Source organism: Lissotriton helveticus, chromosome 6, assembly GCF_964261635.1.
Source record: "Lissotriton helveticus chromosome 6, aLisHel1.1, whole genome shotgun sequence".
NCBI classification, from domain to species: Eukaryota; Metazoa; Chordata; class Amphibia; order Caudata; family Salamandridae; genus Lissotriton; species Lissotriton helveticus.
This window is the reverse complement of record NC_136067.1, coordinates 60989163-61004968: the sequence shown is the minus strand read 5'-3', so window position 1 is coordinate 61004968 and position 15806 is coordinate 60989163. Positions and strand designations below refer to the sequence as shown.

The 15806-nt window shown below is 49.2% G+C and overlaps 1 protein-coding gene across 1 annotated transcript; it reads left to right on the top strand.

Annotated features, from left to right (window-relative positions):
- Nucleotides 1-239: 239 nt before the first annotated feature.
- LOC144762188 (uncharacterized) lies at nucleotides 240-4704 on the top strand. Its single transcript, XM_078647344.1, has 2 exons — nucleotides 240-531; nucleotides 4073-4704. Exons 1-2 carry the CDS (start codon nucleotides 240-242, stop codon nucleotides 4684-4686), a joined length of 906 nt encoding a protein of 301 aa, XP_078503470.1. The 3' UTR covers nucleotides 4687-4704.
- The last annotated feature ends 11102 nt before the right edge of the window (nucleotides 4705-15806 follow it).

Sequence of the window (15806 nt, the reverse complement as noted above, 5' to 3'; positions counted from 1 at the left end):
CAGCGCGGGCAGTGGGTCTGGGTGGAAGGTTCAGGGACTGCCTTGACGGATCAGAGACCTGTTGGCACCGGGGCCTCCCCGAGCGCATACGGCTCGGGGGGGGGGGAGACAAGCCAGCGGGGTCAGCTGGCAGAGGCCGGGGTGGGCCGGCGGGGCGCAAAACGGCCTCCAAACGCCGGGACGAAGCAGCAGGGGGGTCCGCGGCGGCCTGCCCTCCATCGAGGGAGCGGGCACCATCGATGCTAGAATGCGAGTTTATGCCTGGTGTGAAAGGGAAGGGTGCCAAGAGAGTGGTGACGGAAGTGGTGCCGCTGGATGTTCAGGATGAGTGGTTGGACTATGGGGATGAGGAGGATGAGTTGGAAGAGGGTGAGTTGCGCGAGTCGGAGTGTGTGGACAGGGCTAAGGTGGCATCCGCCACGGTAGGTGTTTCCCATGAGGCACGAGATGGCGCCAGTCGGGCCACCAAGGGGACCATGAAGCCGGCGGACGCACGGCGACGGGAGACGGACGCTCCTGCAACCTTATCAGGTGAGGGCTCTTGGTGGAACGCGTGGACTGATGGGGGGAAAGGAGGGAGGAAGAAACCCTGCCGGTCGGTGGGGGTGGGGGATGGGTCTGTGAGGACGGGGGCCTATGTTGGGGAGGAGCCGGTGGCGGCTGCCGGGGGGAAGCAGGTCACGACGGCCAGTGCACAAACCGACAAGGTGGAGGATTTGGGGGGCAAAGATGATGGAGTGGGGAAGCTCCCCAAGAAGTTGCCTTATATGGGTTTGGCCGTGCCCCTGGGATCGCATCTGTCAGAGAAAACGAGAGGGAAAATTTGGAGGCATGAGTATGTGGATGTTTTTAAACTGCTACATAGGGAGATTCAGGCGAAGGAAGGGTCTAAGGAGGAGGAATGGGAGTTGACCAGGCGGCCGAGGGTGCCGGTTACGATGGAGAATTGGACGTCGGCTTTCTTGATTTACGCGAGTATATATTGCGAGAAGCATGGTGACCGGGCGATTGCTCTGTTCAAGTATATGGACGTGATTAGGAAGGCGCAGCTGCATTTCGGGGGTTTTGCTTGGCTGAGCTACGACGAGGAGTTTAGGGCCAGGATCAGCGTCAATCCGGACAAGCCATGGGGGGAGGTGGACCAGGAGCTTTGGATTCAATGGATGTCTTCGACGCAGGCGGCGGCTTCCACTCATACGGCTAGCGGTCTTCCGGTGACTTATCGGTCTTTTCAGTCGCGCCCCGCCCAGTCTGGGGCGGGTAGCCAAGGGAGTTCAGGAGGTTCGGGAAACCAGGCAGTGAGGTCCGGGGCTGCAGGACAACAGTACAAGCCAGTGTCTTCGGGGGCCTGTTGGGGTTTTAATAAGGGTTTCTGCAACCGCCCCTCCTGTAAGTTCAAGCATGAGTGTTCAAAGTGCGGGGGGCGGCATGCAGTTACACAGTGCCTCACGTTGGCTTCGCCGTCAGAGCAGTGGAAGCTTGCCAAGGGTAGGGGTCAGCCTGGGCCGAAGGGCCCATACTCCGGTTAGGTTGGAGGCCATGGGTCCATGGCTCTCCCGGTACCCTGATAAGGAAGCGGCGCTGCGTTTATACTGGGGCTTCATGGAAGGTTTTCGGATTGGTTATCAGGGGCCGAGGGAGAGACGTTGGGCTGAGAACTTGCGGTCAGCCAAGGAGTTGCCGGAGGTAGTGGCTCGTAAATTGGAGAAGGAGGTTTCGGAGGGCAGGATTGCAGGTCCTTTTGCGGATTGGCCGATGTCGGATCTCATTGTCTCACCTCTTGGAGTGGTGCCCAAGAAAGAACCTGGCGAGTTTCGATTGATTCATCACTTGTCTTGGCCTGAGGGAGGGTCGGTGAATGATTTCATTGCTGAAGAGGACTCAAGAGTACTGTATGCGTCGGTGGATGATGCCATAGGCTTGGTAAGGTCCTGTGGGAAGGGGGCGGAGTTGGCCAAATGTGACATCAAGTCGGCCTTTCGCCTCCTCCCCATTCACCCCGCGGATTTTTCACTGTTGGGTATGCAGTTTGACGGGTCCATCTTCGTGGACATGGTTCTCCCGATGGGTTGTGCGATTTCCTGCGCGCTTTTCGAGACTTTCAGCTCCTTTTTGCAGTGGGCCTTTGTGGACCGCAGTGGACACCGGCTGGTGTCTCACTATTTGGATGACTTTCTGTTTGTGGGCGCGGGTCACTCTGGCGCTTGTGGCGCGGCCTTGCGGCAGTTTCAGTTGTTGGCACAGGATTTTGGGGTGCCTTTGGCACCGGAGAAGACTGAAGGGCCTAGTTGTTGCCTGACTTTTCTCGGGATTGAGTTGGATTCGGTGGCTTGGCAGGCGCGGCTCCCGGTACGGAAGGTGGGGGAGATGCAGGAGGCTTTGAGGAGTGCGATCGAGGTTCAGAAGCTGGAGTTGAGGTCTGTGCAGCGACTGTTGGGGTTGTTGACCTTTGCGTGCCGGGTGGTGAGGGCAGGAAGGACGTTTTGCAGGCGGCTCGGCATGGCCATGTCGGGGGCGGCCCTCCCGCATCACAGGATCAGGATCACGCTGGGGGTCCGGTCGGACTTGCGAGTGTGGCTGGTTTTCCTGGAGGACTTCAATGGTGTGTCCTTGGATTTTGCGCGTGACCGGATGGTGTGGCAGATTCAGCTCTACTCTGACGCGGCGGGTGCTGCCGGTTTCGGAATTTTCTGGGACGGCCGCTGGTGTGCAGAGCAGTGGCCGGCTCATTGGCTGCGGCAGGGCAGGAGCATTGCGTTTTTGGAGTTCTTCCCCTTGTTGGTTGCTTTGCTGGTGTGGGGCCCGGAGTTCAGGAACAGGTCAGTGTTGTTTCATGTGGACAACATGACTGTGGTGGACTTGGTGAACAATCAAAAGGCAAGGGACCTGCGGGTGCTGCGCTTGCTGCGAAGTTTCATGCTGCTGTGTCTGCGTTACAATGTGCTGTTCCGCGCGCAACATGTGCCTGGAGTGAGTAACGAAATTGCGGATGCGTTATCTCGTTCGCAGTGGCAGCGCTTCAGGGAGCTGGCGCCGGGAGCGGAAGCTTGCAAGACCAAGGTGCCGGAGGGTATCTGGGCCTGGGGGGAGTGAGAGTGGTTGGGTTGGTTGAGAGGTCGATAGCGGGGTCCACTAGGCGGGCGTACAGGTTGGCGTGGGCTGAGTTTGGGTCCTTGGTGGGGGGAGAGCTGGGAGTGGGACGATTGTCCAAGGAAGAGTGTGAGCGGGGGGTGGTGCGCTTTGTGTTGGATTGCATGGATAAAGGGCTGTCGCAGACGACGATTGCTGGCAAGTTGGCGGGCGTATCTTTCTACAGCATGGTGTATTTGGGTTTTGATCCGGCTAGGGCGGATCTGCTGAGCCGAATGTTAAAAGGTTGGGGTCGGGTGAGGGCGGAGATGGGTGGGGGGGAATTGCCACGGGAGGCGGTCACGTTTGATTTATTGGTGCAGGTTTTGAGGGAGTTGCATTTCTGTTGTTATGACGGGGAAGAGGTGGCGCTCTTTCGTTTATGCATGATTTGGATGTTTTTTGGTGCATTTCGGGTGTCAGAGTTGCTGGGGTCGCGGGGGGCGCCGGGCCGAGTGTTTGCGGACGTGCGTGTGGATGGGGTTCGTTTGGGTATATGGTTGGGACGGTCAAAGACAGACCAGTTGGGTCGGGGCAAATGGGTGTGGTTGTCGGAGAGCGGGTATGAGGGTGTGTGCCCGGTGCGTGAGTGGTTGGCATTTTGTGGTCGAGTACGGAACTTGGAAGGGGAGATTTTTGTGCATGTGTCGCGAAAGCGATTGACGTCCTCTCAGTTGTTGGCGGTTTTGCGGATGGCTTTGCGGAAGTTGGGCAGGGACCCGGCGCGTTTTGGCACGCACTCGTTTCGAATCGGGGCGGCCACGGCTGCGGCGGGTTTGGGTTGGTCATGGGAGGAGATCCGGAGGATTGGTCGGTGGAGGTCGCGTTGCTGCGAGCGCTATGTGCGTAAATAGAGGGTGGGGCGTGCTGCTTGGCCGGCTGCACTGTTTTTTGTTGTTGTTTCTCTTGTGCTGCTGAGGTACTAATCTCTTTCTCTTCGTAGGTTGTGTTCGTGGGCCGGGGGCCAAGACGGTCACCTGGGTCGTTGGGCACTCTTTCGTGCACTGGGGGGAGAAGTATGCTGCCAGGCGGGTGTACGGCCGTAACCTGGGCCTGAGGAGCAGCCATCATGAAGTTCAATGGTGGGGTAAGAGCGGAATGCGCTGGGGAGAATTGCTACCATGGCTCACAAAGAAAGTGGCGCAGCTGGGCTGCCCGGACATGCTCATCATCCATTTGGGGGAGAATGACTTAGTGAAGCAGTCGGGGGTGTCACTTTTGCATTTGATGCAGAGGGATTTGGATGCGATGAAACGCAATCTGGCTGGCGCCTGTATTGTGTGGACCGAGTTTGTTCCACGACGGATCTGGAGGGGTGCGCTCAAGCCTGCGGCAGTCGAACGGGCACGCAGGAAACTGAACAGGGCTATGAGACTCTTTTGTGCAGATAAAGGGATCCACGTGCTGGCTCATGTCGGGCTTCAGCTGGAGCAGCCACTTCTTTTCCGGGACGACGGCGTGCACCTTTCTCACATGGGGAATGCCTTCTACCTAATGGAGTTGCGCGACTTGATTAGCCATTTGTGGAATGAATCTATCTGGTGCCCGAGAGTATGAGTTCGAAAGGTGCACGTGTGGTGGGGCAGGTAACCGCCCTCCGGGGGTTCCCTGGGTGGCGGGAACTTGGAGGGGTGGGAAGTCCATGACGGGCAGAATCACCCTTTCAGGGAGGGGGTTACAGGTGCAGGATGGGGGGAGTGGTAGACGGGAGTGTGATGGATGGAGATGACGGAGGAGTTGGAAAGTGAAAGGGGAAAGTGAATGAGATGCAAAGAGGTCATGGTGTGAATTGGGAGTGGCTGGTGGAACACGTGAGTGGATGATGGAGTGAATGGCAGGATGTTGGGGGGATTGTTCAAGTTAACGAGGTTATGTTTATTGTTGAACGTCATGCCTGTCCTAATAAATGGCCTTTTACGCTAACTGATGCGTGGAGTGGTTATTTGCGCGATGCGGCCCCCGGGGGAAAGCAGGTCGGCAGACCAGTCTTTTCCCCGGGGAGTTCGCGCGATAGCAGGACAGGCAGGAAGTAGTTAGGGGGTTTAGGTCAAGGGTGGGAGGGGTTAGGAGGCGGATTTAAGGGGACAGGAAGGGGAAGGACTTCCTCTTTCTGTCCCCGGTGCCTCAGGGAGAGAAGTGAATTGTACCACCCACCCACCCTACATTAAAAAGGGGTGCCGTGGGCGTTTTTGTGGAAGTTGTCATGTTAGGCAACGTGCCAGTTTAGGACAGGATGGCGGGATAGGGGTGCTGACGGGAACTGGGAGGGGTGGGAAGTCCATGACGGGCAGAATCACCCTTTCAGGGAGGGGGTTACAGGTGCAGGATGGGGGGAGTGGTAGACGGGAGTGTGATGGATGGAGATGACGGAGGAGTTGGAAAGTGAAAGGGGAAAGTGAATGAGATGCAAAGAGGTCATGGTGTGAATTGGGAGTGGCTGGTGGAACACGTGAGTGGATGATGGAGTGAATGGCAGGATGTTGGGGGGATTGTTCAAGTTAACGAGGTTATGTTTATTGTTGAACGTCATGCCTGTCCTACTAAATGGCCTTTTACGCTAACTGATGCGTGGAGTGGTTATTTGCGCGATTCACCTGCTGTAAGTAACATGGGCGTGGGATTGAGGGCTGCAGAGGATTCACAATGTTGTCGCTGTGACGTGACACAGACCGCAATGCACTGCCTGCACATCCATCCACTCTCTTCAGCGCCACTGCGCTACTCCGGACCGTGCCTGATCTCACAGTCACCAGGGAACTTCAGTCTTGGTTCCCTTTCACTTTCATGCACCATGGGATTAGCGCAAGCAGAAGGGAGGGGCAGCCTAGGCCTGAGGTGACCCTTGTGCTCTGTCAGCTGGGCTGGCAGTGGCTTCTCATTCGTACATCTTGCCCGGCCAGGGGGCCTAGGACTGATTGACCTCCGTGCCCCCCATCCGATGGCGGGCATTGTAAGCACACTGCAGCACAGGCCTACCTTCACTCTCGCGCAGATGCCCTCCGTGCTCCCTTAAGGTCCGCGGCACTGCAGGGCAGCCAGGCCCGAATAATAATGGCGCCAAGTTTGAACTGGAGTCTGTACCTGGTCCGCGCCGCAACACAAACATGCTGCTACATACAGTAAAACACAAAACACCATCACACACACACACACACACACAATGAGGAGATAAAGGTTGCACAGCACATTCCTGGATTCCTGGGACCTGGGATGCTTCATGCAGACCCCGAACAAAGGCCCCTCTGTGTCCCCAAGACTCTCTGCTGACCCCGGGAGTGAGGGATGGGCTGCCGGCTTCAGTGATGTCTCGAACGGGAGCTGGGGAGGGAGGCCGGGCCAGATGTGCAGCTGGTCCAGGCATCTGTTGCGTCCCACAGGGAGGCAGCCAGTCTGGCCCCTATGAACCATCCTCGACCTCACAGAGTACTGGGGGTGCGGGGGCACTGTGAGTATGGATCTGCCCTGATAGAAGGGGTGTCTGAGACTCATATCTGTGCACATAAACACACACCTGACATACGGCAATCGGCACATGTACCGGCTCCGTAAAAGCGAGGAACTTAGGAAGTGTGCCTTGCTAATGCCTTGTCCAATGTCCTGTGTATGTGTGCGATGCTTTCACTGCTGCGTGTGACAAGAAGTGTGCACGGAGGCTGCTCTGGCCACTACTGCTCTGTGTAATGAGGGGAGCAGCTTCACACCAGGCACCGTTTCTGTGTTTTTTTAACGTGAAATCGAACTTGTATATTGATTTTGCAGTTTTATAGTGTTAATGCCTTTGAGTGGTGCAGATTTCTGTTCATTTGCTCAGCTCACCGTATATGAGCATACTGCTTTATGAGCATTTCACGTGAAAGGTTATGTTAAAGTTGTTAGTGATCTTTTGCTGTTAGTTGCATTAAGTGTAAAAGCCTTTTAGTGCTGTTTTGTCCTTGTTATGGTGAGCTGGTTTGTCAAGTTCTGATGTTGGATTCACTCATTGCTCTCTTTTACAATTTTGGCAAAAATGATGTCTGCACTTAATTCCCTGCTAATTCTTCTTCGTGAAAGGGAATTTAAATACTTGTGTCCCCCACCGATTGCCATTTTCACTTGTGGCTTGATGCCTGGGAGTGCTAACAAAGACCTAGACTTCTGGAACGCAATCATGCCTTGCTATTTGTCAGTAACAAGGAATTTTGGCCCCTAGATACTAACACGTGTTTCCATCGACAAAGAATGGGGAAAACATTTGACATCGGGCCATTAGAGAAGAGGATTGAACAGTCTTAACTGAATATATGTGTCCTTTGATCGCATAATTGTGATCGATGTGGGTGGTTTCCATGATGGCGAAAATACTGCAGCAAATGTTCTGTCTGATTTTAGAAGGTGTGGAGAGTTAAAAACCCTGCCAGGGCAGGATGTAGTGGTTTATCAGCATGCTGGTTGTACTAGATGTGAAGGCTGGGACCTGCTGGTGAAGCTGTTTGAGAGTCTTAAGGGAAGTCTTGACAGCAAACGAAGAAGGCCTGCATTGTACCAGAACCACTTATGCCAAGGAGGTGGAATGCGCCAGAGTAAAAACATAATAACAGCCTAGTGGTCTGTTCCCAAACTACTTCCTGGGTCACATGCTTAACTCAAAACAAGCATTACAGGACGGGAGAAAGTGGGAAATTGAAAGGGCTGCGTTGTCAATTTATACGCAGTCGAACACACATATGTAGTAACTCTAATGAGCTAATATATCGTTTTTTCAGGAAAATATCTAGGTTGTGGGCCTATATGGTAAATGCAGCAAATCTAGAACTATGCGAACAACGTTGCTGTCGCACAATTACATAATTCCAGTTTCCCTGTGTGTAAGACCTGGAGTCAATTAGTAACTTTGTGCAAAATGGAACAACACCACCTCAAGGGCTGGAAGTAGTGAACATCAGATGTGGATTGAATTGATTATTCTAACAGTAGCCACCGTTTGAGGGAATCAAACAATTATTATCTGAAGACTTATTCAAAATGCAATGGCAAAACCAACAGGTCTTGCTTTTGAACCCTGATGATGTATGTATGTGCGCACATATGTCGTGAAACAGCATCCACTTTATTTTCATTTACAGTTGCATGATAGCAGATTCTAAGGTTGAGGTAAATTCTAAAAATAAAGGTGAGAGAAAGTTAATTTAGGGAAAGAAGTTGCCTGGTAGCAAATTGCAGCTCGGTGACCTCCTGAAAAGTAAAAACAAATAAACAAAAACAATTTTAAAGAAACAGGGAGGGGTCGACAGAGGACCGGAGGAATACGAGTTGGGGGAGCAAGCCAATCTCAAGGATGAGAAAGGGGGAGCAGCAAGAGGGAGCTATAGAGGAGCCTGGTAGTCGGGTGTCTACTAAATCAGAGTGGGACAGAAAGGTTTTGTGGTGAGTCCACGTGTGAGAGGGCCACGCTCAGAAGTTCAAGACTGTCCTAATTATTTTGAATCTGACTGTGGCCTTATATCTTTCTAGATTCTTACATGAAGGAGGAAGCAATCACCTGGAGTTTAACAATGAGGGGAGAGGATGTAGCCTTACAGCCAGAGCAGTTGACCGCGAAGCTGGGGAACCGGTTTCGAGTCTCGGCAACAACGCTCAACATCCTGTGATTCTGGGCAAATCATTTAATCTCCCCGTGCCTAACAAAAATAAATGTGTCCATCTGTAACGAAACTGGTGATCATGTAAAGCGCTCTGATACCCGATGGCTCAGTTCTAGTTTGCACTATATAAAACAAAAAATAGAAAAATCAGTTGTTGGCCTATAAATGGAGGTGCGTTGGCAGTCTGGCAGACCTAGCCTATTTTTGTGGTCCCAGTAGTGAAATAGCAGCAGGCGTTCCTGTAGTCTATGGGTTATAAAGTTTTCTAGTTTTTGTTCCTATTTGGGGACTAAACAGATTTTAATGATCAAATGGCATATTAAGTAAATTTTGTTTCACCTAAACACTATAATCTGTGTGGAAAGACATGCGTGATAAAGTCACATGCGTTTTAATGGAAACGTGGTAAAGGTAAGGCGTGGTTCCCAATGCTTTGTGAAGTCTGTTTCCCAACTGCTGTGCAACTTCTACTCTTAGAGCTGAGATTTTCATGAAAGGCTTATAGTCTGAATTCAGCACCTGAGCGTAATAGGACGGAATGTATGAAGCTCTGTGGTTATACTGAATAAGCAGCTACCTATGTTATGCCATCTATTAATGTAATAACTGCACTTTCACAATTGCTTTATTAACCTTCCTGCTTTCTCAAATTTGCTTGAAAATGCACGATTTTTCTTCTTTTTTTTCAAAATTTTCTTGGGGGGGGTTATCCCCCCAAATCCCCCTTTTGGGGTTCGGGCACGCTCGCTGCGCTCGCTCGCTACGGTGCAGTATGCAAATCACTTTGGGCCCCTGGTGCCATATGTACAAAGTGGATTCGCGGTTGGCAAAATCAGTACATTACAGGGTTTGCAATCGCTAAATCATTGACACGTGTGCAAAAAACATTGCGTGAGTCAGAAAATTCCGACTCATAAAATGGATTCTGCGACTTATACCGAATTACAATTTGGAATAGAAGTGTAATGATCGTTCCTTCCAAATAGCGAGTCTGTATGGTATGTATCAATGGTTCATAACCATAATTCCAGTTGCAAATAATCATTGATCCGTTACTGAATCCAAAGTGGAGGTGGTATCTGATTCACAAAGGGGAAGGGGTCACTTCTGAACCCCTTCACCTTTGGGAATCAGCGTGGCAGCTTTAATGTGAAATTCAGGCTGCTTAAAAAAAGGTATCTTTTTTTAATGCAATCACAGAGATGGTGGTCTTTTGTACCCGTGGAGAGGGACACCCTCCTTAAACTGGACGTGGGAGACTATACTAACTATCCTGCCATGAAGACCAGATTGGTCAATAAGTTTGTCCAGAACCCCGAGAAATACAGCCGTTGTTAGCCGTTCCTGCATTCACAGCCTGCGAGCATTGCCGTTGTGACTTCTCTATTCTTGAAATAACTCAGCGATTACCGCTTTATAAAGTACAAGCTGGTAGACGCACAGAGAGCTGTTCTTTATCGTGACAACGCCGGTTGCTTATCACGCCTGCATCTACAGCTTGTGATTATTGCCGCTGTAGAGTTGTACTCTGAAATTCCTATTTGATTAAGTCATAAGGAAGACTTCCAATGAAATAAGACGCCTTGAGACTTTCGATGAGCTCTCTGCACACTCATTCAGAGACAACTAGGCACTGACCCTATTCATTAATTCAGAAGTTGGTTACCTATCTTTCCTTTCTAAGGGGGTCATCGCTAGATGCTAAGTGTATCTGTCCTGAAGAAGGTCTTGTGAATTTATGCGTTAAGACCGAAACGTCGACTCATATTGTCCAATTCTGCACTTCAGACATCTGCTACAAGAGACTTACCTTCAGTGGATTAGTAGTCACTGTGTCTTTTTATCACAGTTTGGACTTTTCTTCTTATGTATTATAGGAGTAATTGTCTAGATCCTGTGTACATTTGAAATGCATCTTCTGGTCAATGTTTATGACTGATTGTGTACCCTGATAATTGAATACACAAAGTAAACAATAATACTTTTTTTGATATTAAGACTTCCTGTGTTGCTTTTCTCTTCTTTTGATTCATTAGTTAGTGTGGTAACGTTATTCCTCTCATAAGGTATTGAATACATTTAAATTTTCAGCGACTGAGTGCACTAGTCTGGATCTTTAACCAAAAAAACAGATCCTGTTGCTGTAATTCACAATCAAGAAAATTCCCTTGCTGGCACCTTTCTATTCAGAGTTTCAGGGCCAGCCTGTTGCAAGCTGACCACAGAAAACTGGGTACACTACTTAGACTACATGGGTAGGGCACTGAAAGGTTGTGTTTGGACACTAGGGTCAATAATTGTGTGGGATTGTATAACTTAGTCTTGAAGGAGCACCTCCTCAAGAACTTTTTTACAGACCTGCGTCAACACCTGGTAGTCTTCAAGCTGGCTGGTTGCCAGAAGCTAGCTGAGGAAGCGGACCTCTTGGCCAGCACCAGAGTATCAAAAAAGATTACTGTGGAGACTTCCAAATGGGGGCCAGGGTCACCACCAAAAGAAGGAGGGGGTGGCAAAAAGAAGGCGTCTTCATTCAGCCTCCAAAAACATTCACCGGGAAAAGGGTCTGGCCTGAATTCCCAATCCGGTCCCCAGAAGAGAAGGGCTGGACGAGGTCTGGTGCATGGTCCTCCAGCTCCTTGTTCCACAAAGAGTAGAGTCCATCTGGTCAGATGAGGAGGCCATTTAGGAAGACCTGGACTAACATTTCAAGGGAGGGTGATGTCAGTTTCCTGCTGCTCATGGTAGGCTTAATATGGCAGGGGCCCCACAGGGCTGTCTTGCAGGCTTGCTCACAAGTGTTCCTTTGCTTTCCTCAAAGACCAGTTCCAATACATGTTCTTAACTCCTGAAATGTTCCAAGCTTACTCATTAATGACCATCATATCACATCATCTCCTTCAGGCCGACAGAAACTATTAACACACTGGTTCTTACACCTGCCTCCCTTTGTGACTACATACACTGTAGGCCTCAAAACACATAGTTTGCCTGGTGCTCATCATGCAAAGCACTGGATGGAGTGCTCAATAACTAGCACATTTCCATACACACTTGTAGGGGGGCATCCCTACAGGCATCCTCCTAGAAAAGGGGACCTGTTTGTATTCACACATGTGGGCACCAATCAGCAAACTTGTTGAACAACTTTACGCGATTCTCACGCACCCCTTCAATCCTTGAGTCACAGGTCCATCTGTCTATGAACATGCATACCAGGCCCCCAAAACCTACACTAGACCCTAAACAGGCTTAGCAAACTGCTAGCCTGCTATGTACAGTCTCCAAGCATAGCATATGCAACAACGTACATCCAATGTACTCTCATATAGCTTTGCTGTTCCATCCAGCAAAACGTCTGTTCATACCCAGACAAGTTGAAAAATGTCACACAGCCCTAAACAGGACTCCAAATTAATGATCAATTACTTCTAAACTGCAGCAGTAACATATATCATAAATGTGCTACAGCTCACAAATTCAGACTGGATCCTGCATCCATCTTGGATCTACCAATTCAGTCATCGGATTCCAGCACTTGTTTTGTAAAAAAACATTAGTTCCAGGGCCCTGGTCATGAGGCCTCTGCAGCTTGCACCACCCATTGCTCCTGTAAGCGCCGCCAGCGACAGTACCAACATGACTACTAACCATCACACTCCTAAACGTGTGACAATTGAAGACTATCCCAGGCCCCTAAAACTATAAGAATGGCTTGGGCAGCAGTTATTAGTCCTTTTTAATGTATATAGAATTAATAAATAACTGTTGTTGGGATCAATTTTAAATTAGACAGACTGCGCCACCATGTGGCAGACTATTATAAGCATTGGTGTTGACAATTAAGCCTTCGGTGAGTCGGACGGCCGGGGACCATCCGACTCACCAGTGCTCATGTGCGTAGGACGTCCCCCGTCCATCCGATCACATGGCACTAGAAATCCCTCTGGTGCAGGCACCAGAGGAATTTCTTTCCACCCCCAAAAGCCTCAGGAGCTGGGGAAGAGATTCCCCAGATCCTGAGTCTGTGTAGATGGTTTCCCTGAAATGACGATCAGCGCCCACGTCGCACTGACGTCATTTCAGTGAAACCAAAACTGAAATGAGCCTTAAGGCTCATTTCAGTTTCACTTTCTACGTGCTCAGGGGGCTATCTCAGCCTCCCAAGCACGTAGAAAGACGGAAGAGGTATCATTGAAAGGGGAGAATCTCCTCTTTCCAATGGTACCTCTCCCTAGTGGATCCTTGCTTGGCAATCGCCCCAGGAGGGCAATCCCTAAGCAGGGATCCACCCAGTAGGCACCAGGAACGGGGAGCAGCCCCTATGGCAAGGGCCTTTGCTCCCCCATAATCTATTTGGTGAATTCAGTCTTTCTGCCCCCACTGGGGGGCAGATGGGGGCAGTAGCAGAAGGTTGAAAGCACAAATAATAGCAAAAATAGGCTCTCTCCTAGTAAAATGCCAACACTGTGTAGAAAATGTTGGTTTTCTCTCAAAAGTCTGTCAGTCCCTAATAACTTGGCGAAAATGGTGATTTCAGCCCCACAAACCCTTTGTTGATACCATTTGCAGGGAAAAAAGAGACACTTTCATTTGCAGCACTTCCGGACAATTCCCACTCCCCCAAACAAAACGTTTTCTGTGTTTTGGCTAATTTCTGGGTCCCCTCCAGAGGAATCCACAAACCCTGGGTACCTGTAGAATGCCCATGATGTAAGAAAAGGATGCAAATTTGTAATGGATACCTTATTTGGTCAAAAGGTTACAGGGGCCTAAGCGAGAACTACCCCAAATAGCCAAAAAAAAAGGCTTAGCACGGGGCGGAAGGCCTAGCAGCGATGGGGTTAAGTGACGGTCCTGAGCACTGAAAACAACCATCTCAAATTAAGCAGTGCTTCGGATCCATGGTAACTACATAGCCCATCTTCTCCACTCTTTGTGGCATACAACACAGCGTGCCAGGAGCATCGTGAGATTTTGAGAACAATCCGTTTATATAATCTGGAAGGGAAACAAGACAGCTAATCATAAATATGCCAATTGGATTTAAAGAGAGAGACTAAACAGAAAGCATTATTAACAAACCAGTGAATAAAGCAAATCAAGTACAACCGTTGTGATCTGTTGAATAAGTAGCATTACCAACAACCAGGTTAAGACGGGAATCAACTATATGGTTTACATTTAATTAACTGGATGAGAGTAATTTTGTCTTATCAATTTTGAATAAGGACAGGCTTGTGTTTAGAATTAGTCCATACTTCAAAGAATATATCCAGGACAAACCTCAGGTAACATTTAAATATGTTAAGACTCAAAAGCATGGTAAGTTCCAAAAAAATAATCACATTTCAAAGTAAAGAAGAAAGAATGATCGCCTACTGCAATGAAAGTTTTGCAAAGGTGCAAATTGCTTAGGTTGTGAATACACTTTTGGTAAACAGAGATTTTTCAGTGATGAACATGAACAGAAAGCATATACATAAATTCATCACAAGCAATACCAAGTACTGTGTGTGCACTATAGGATATATTTGTGAAAAACAGCAGTGTAGGGTGCACTCTTTTAGATTTTTGAACAGGAGATTGTAGGAGTACTGAGACCGCTTAACATAAGAGATGTAAAATAGCCAATGTCGGCCCACTGACGCAAGGAGCATTGATGTAACTAAATTAAGAATATCAGTTTCACAAAGATAACCCCCATTCCACTGCAAACATTTACTTCGAAAATGTGAAGGTATTTGAATTGACTAATTACAGATCATGCTGGATGAACTTAAAACGGAGGGGGCAGATTTACAAGCCCCATGCGTCACTTTTGCATCGTTGTTGCATCACTTTTGTGACGCAGCGGAGGCGTAAAAGTTGCGCCCCATTTACAACATGACGCATGTAGGGAGATGTGTCATGTTGTAAAGCCGTGCGTCACATTTTCCTGCGCCTGGTATAATGTATGCAGCTTAGGCGTTCCCATGCAAAAAGCCCGGTAGAACTGGCGCAGTGAAATTTACAAGATTTCACTGCGTCACTCTACGCCTTCACTGCCTCAAAATCCCTACGCCTGCTCAGACCAAGCGTAAGGATTGATGCGGGGCATTTTACATGGGACCTACCTATGTTTTTTGGTGCATTGCTGGAGTTGCATCACTTTTGTGACAAACTCCATTACTACACATCTGTAATTCCTTACACCATGGCGCACTGTATTGTAAATACAGCGCATCCATGGTGGTGTAAGGACATTTGAAGGTGTGGCAAGGAAACTGATGCATCTATGCAGATGTGTCAGTTCTTTGTAAATCTGCCCGACTCTGAAATATCATTGTCTTAGATGTCTAAGAGAATATACAAGTTTAAGAAATTCGGTAACTAGTTGAGGGTGGTGAAACCCTATGCAAGCAGCAACTACAATTCTAGTCAGGGTGAAACACAAGCAAGCCCAAATTAAGCTGTGCTTAACCCTCTTATGGCTTGGCACAAAGCAGTCAGGCTTAACTTAGTGGCAACATGTAAGGTATTTATGCAGCACTTCAACCAGTAATAAAGTCAAAACACAATACAAGAAAAATTCCACACAAAGTTAGAAAAATAGGGTACGACTTAATAAATTATTTGACACCCAAAAAATAGTGGAACAGGAGATATAAGGATTTAGGAAAAAATTGTGAATAAAAGCACAACATGCCAACTGTAGTTATCTATCACGTCGGACCGGGACAGAGTCTAAAGTTCACGCAGACCAAGATGGAGCACAGGCGTTATACAGTTACCAAGTTAGACCAGCTGAACAAAATACCTTCAATCCTGGTTGCAGAGCATTGCAAGATCTGGCGTTGAGGTTGGGTCACAGAACAGCGGGTCTGATGAGCGGTGGGCTGCAATGAGAGATCCTGCGTGAAGGATGTATGCGAGGTCCTGCATGGAGGATGTGTCATGGGGTGGCACCACTTGGGGGGCAGCACTCACAGCAGGCAGAATCTAGATGCAGCGTTCAATGTTGTTAGAACCTTTACTGTCCTTGAGGCACTGATCAGGAGGCCAGTCAACTTGCCCTTG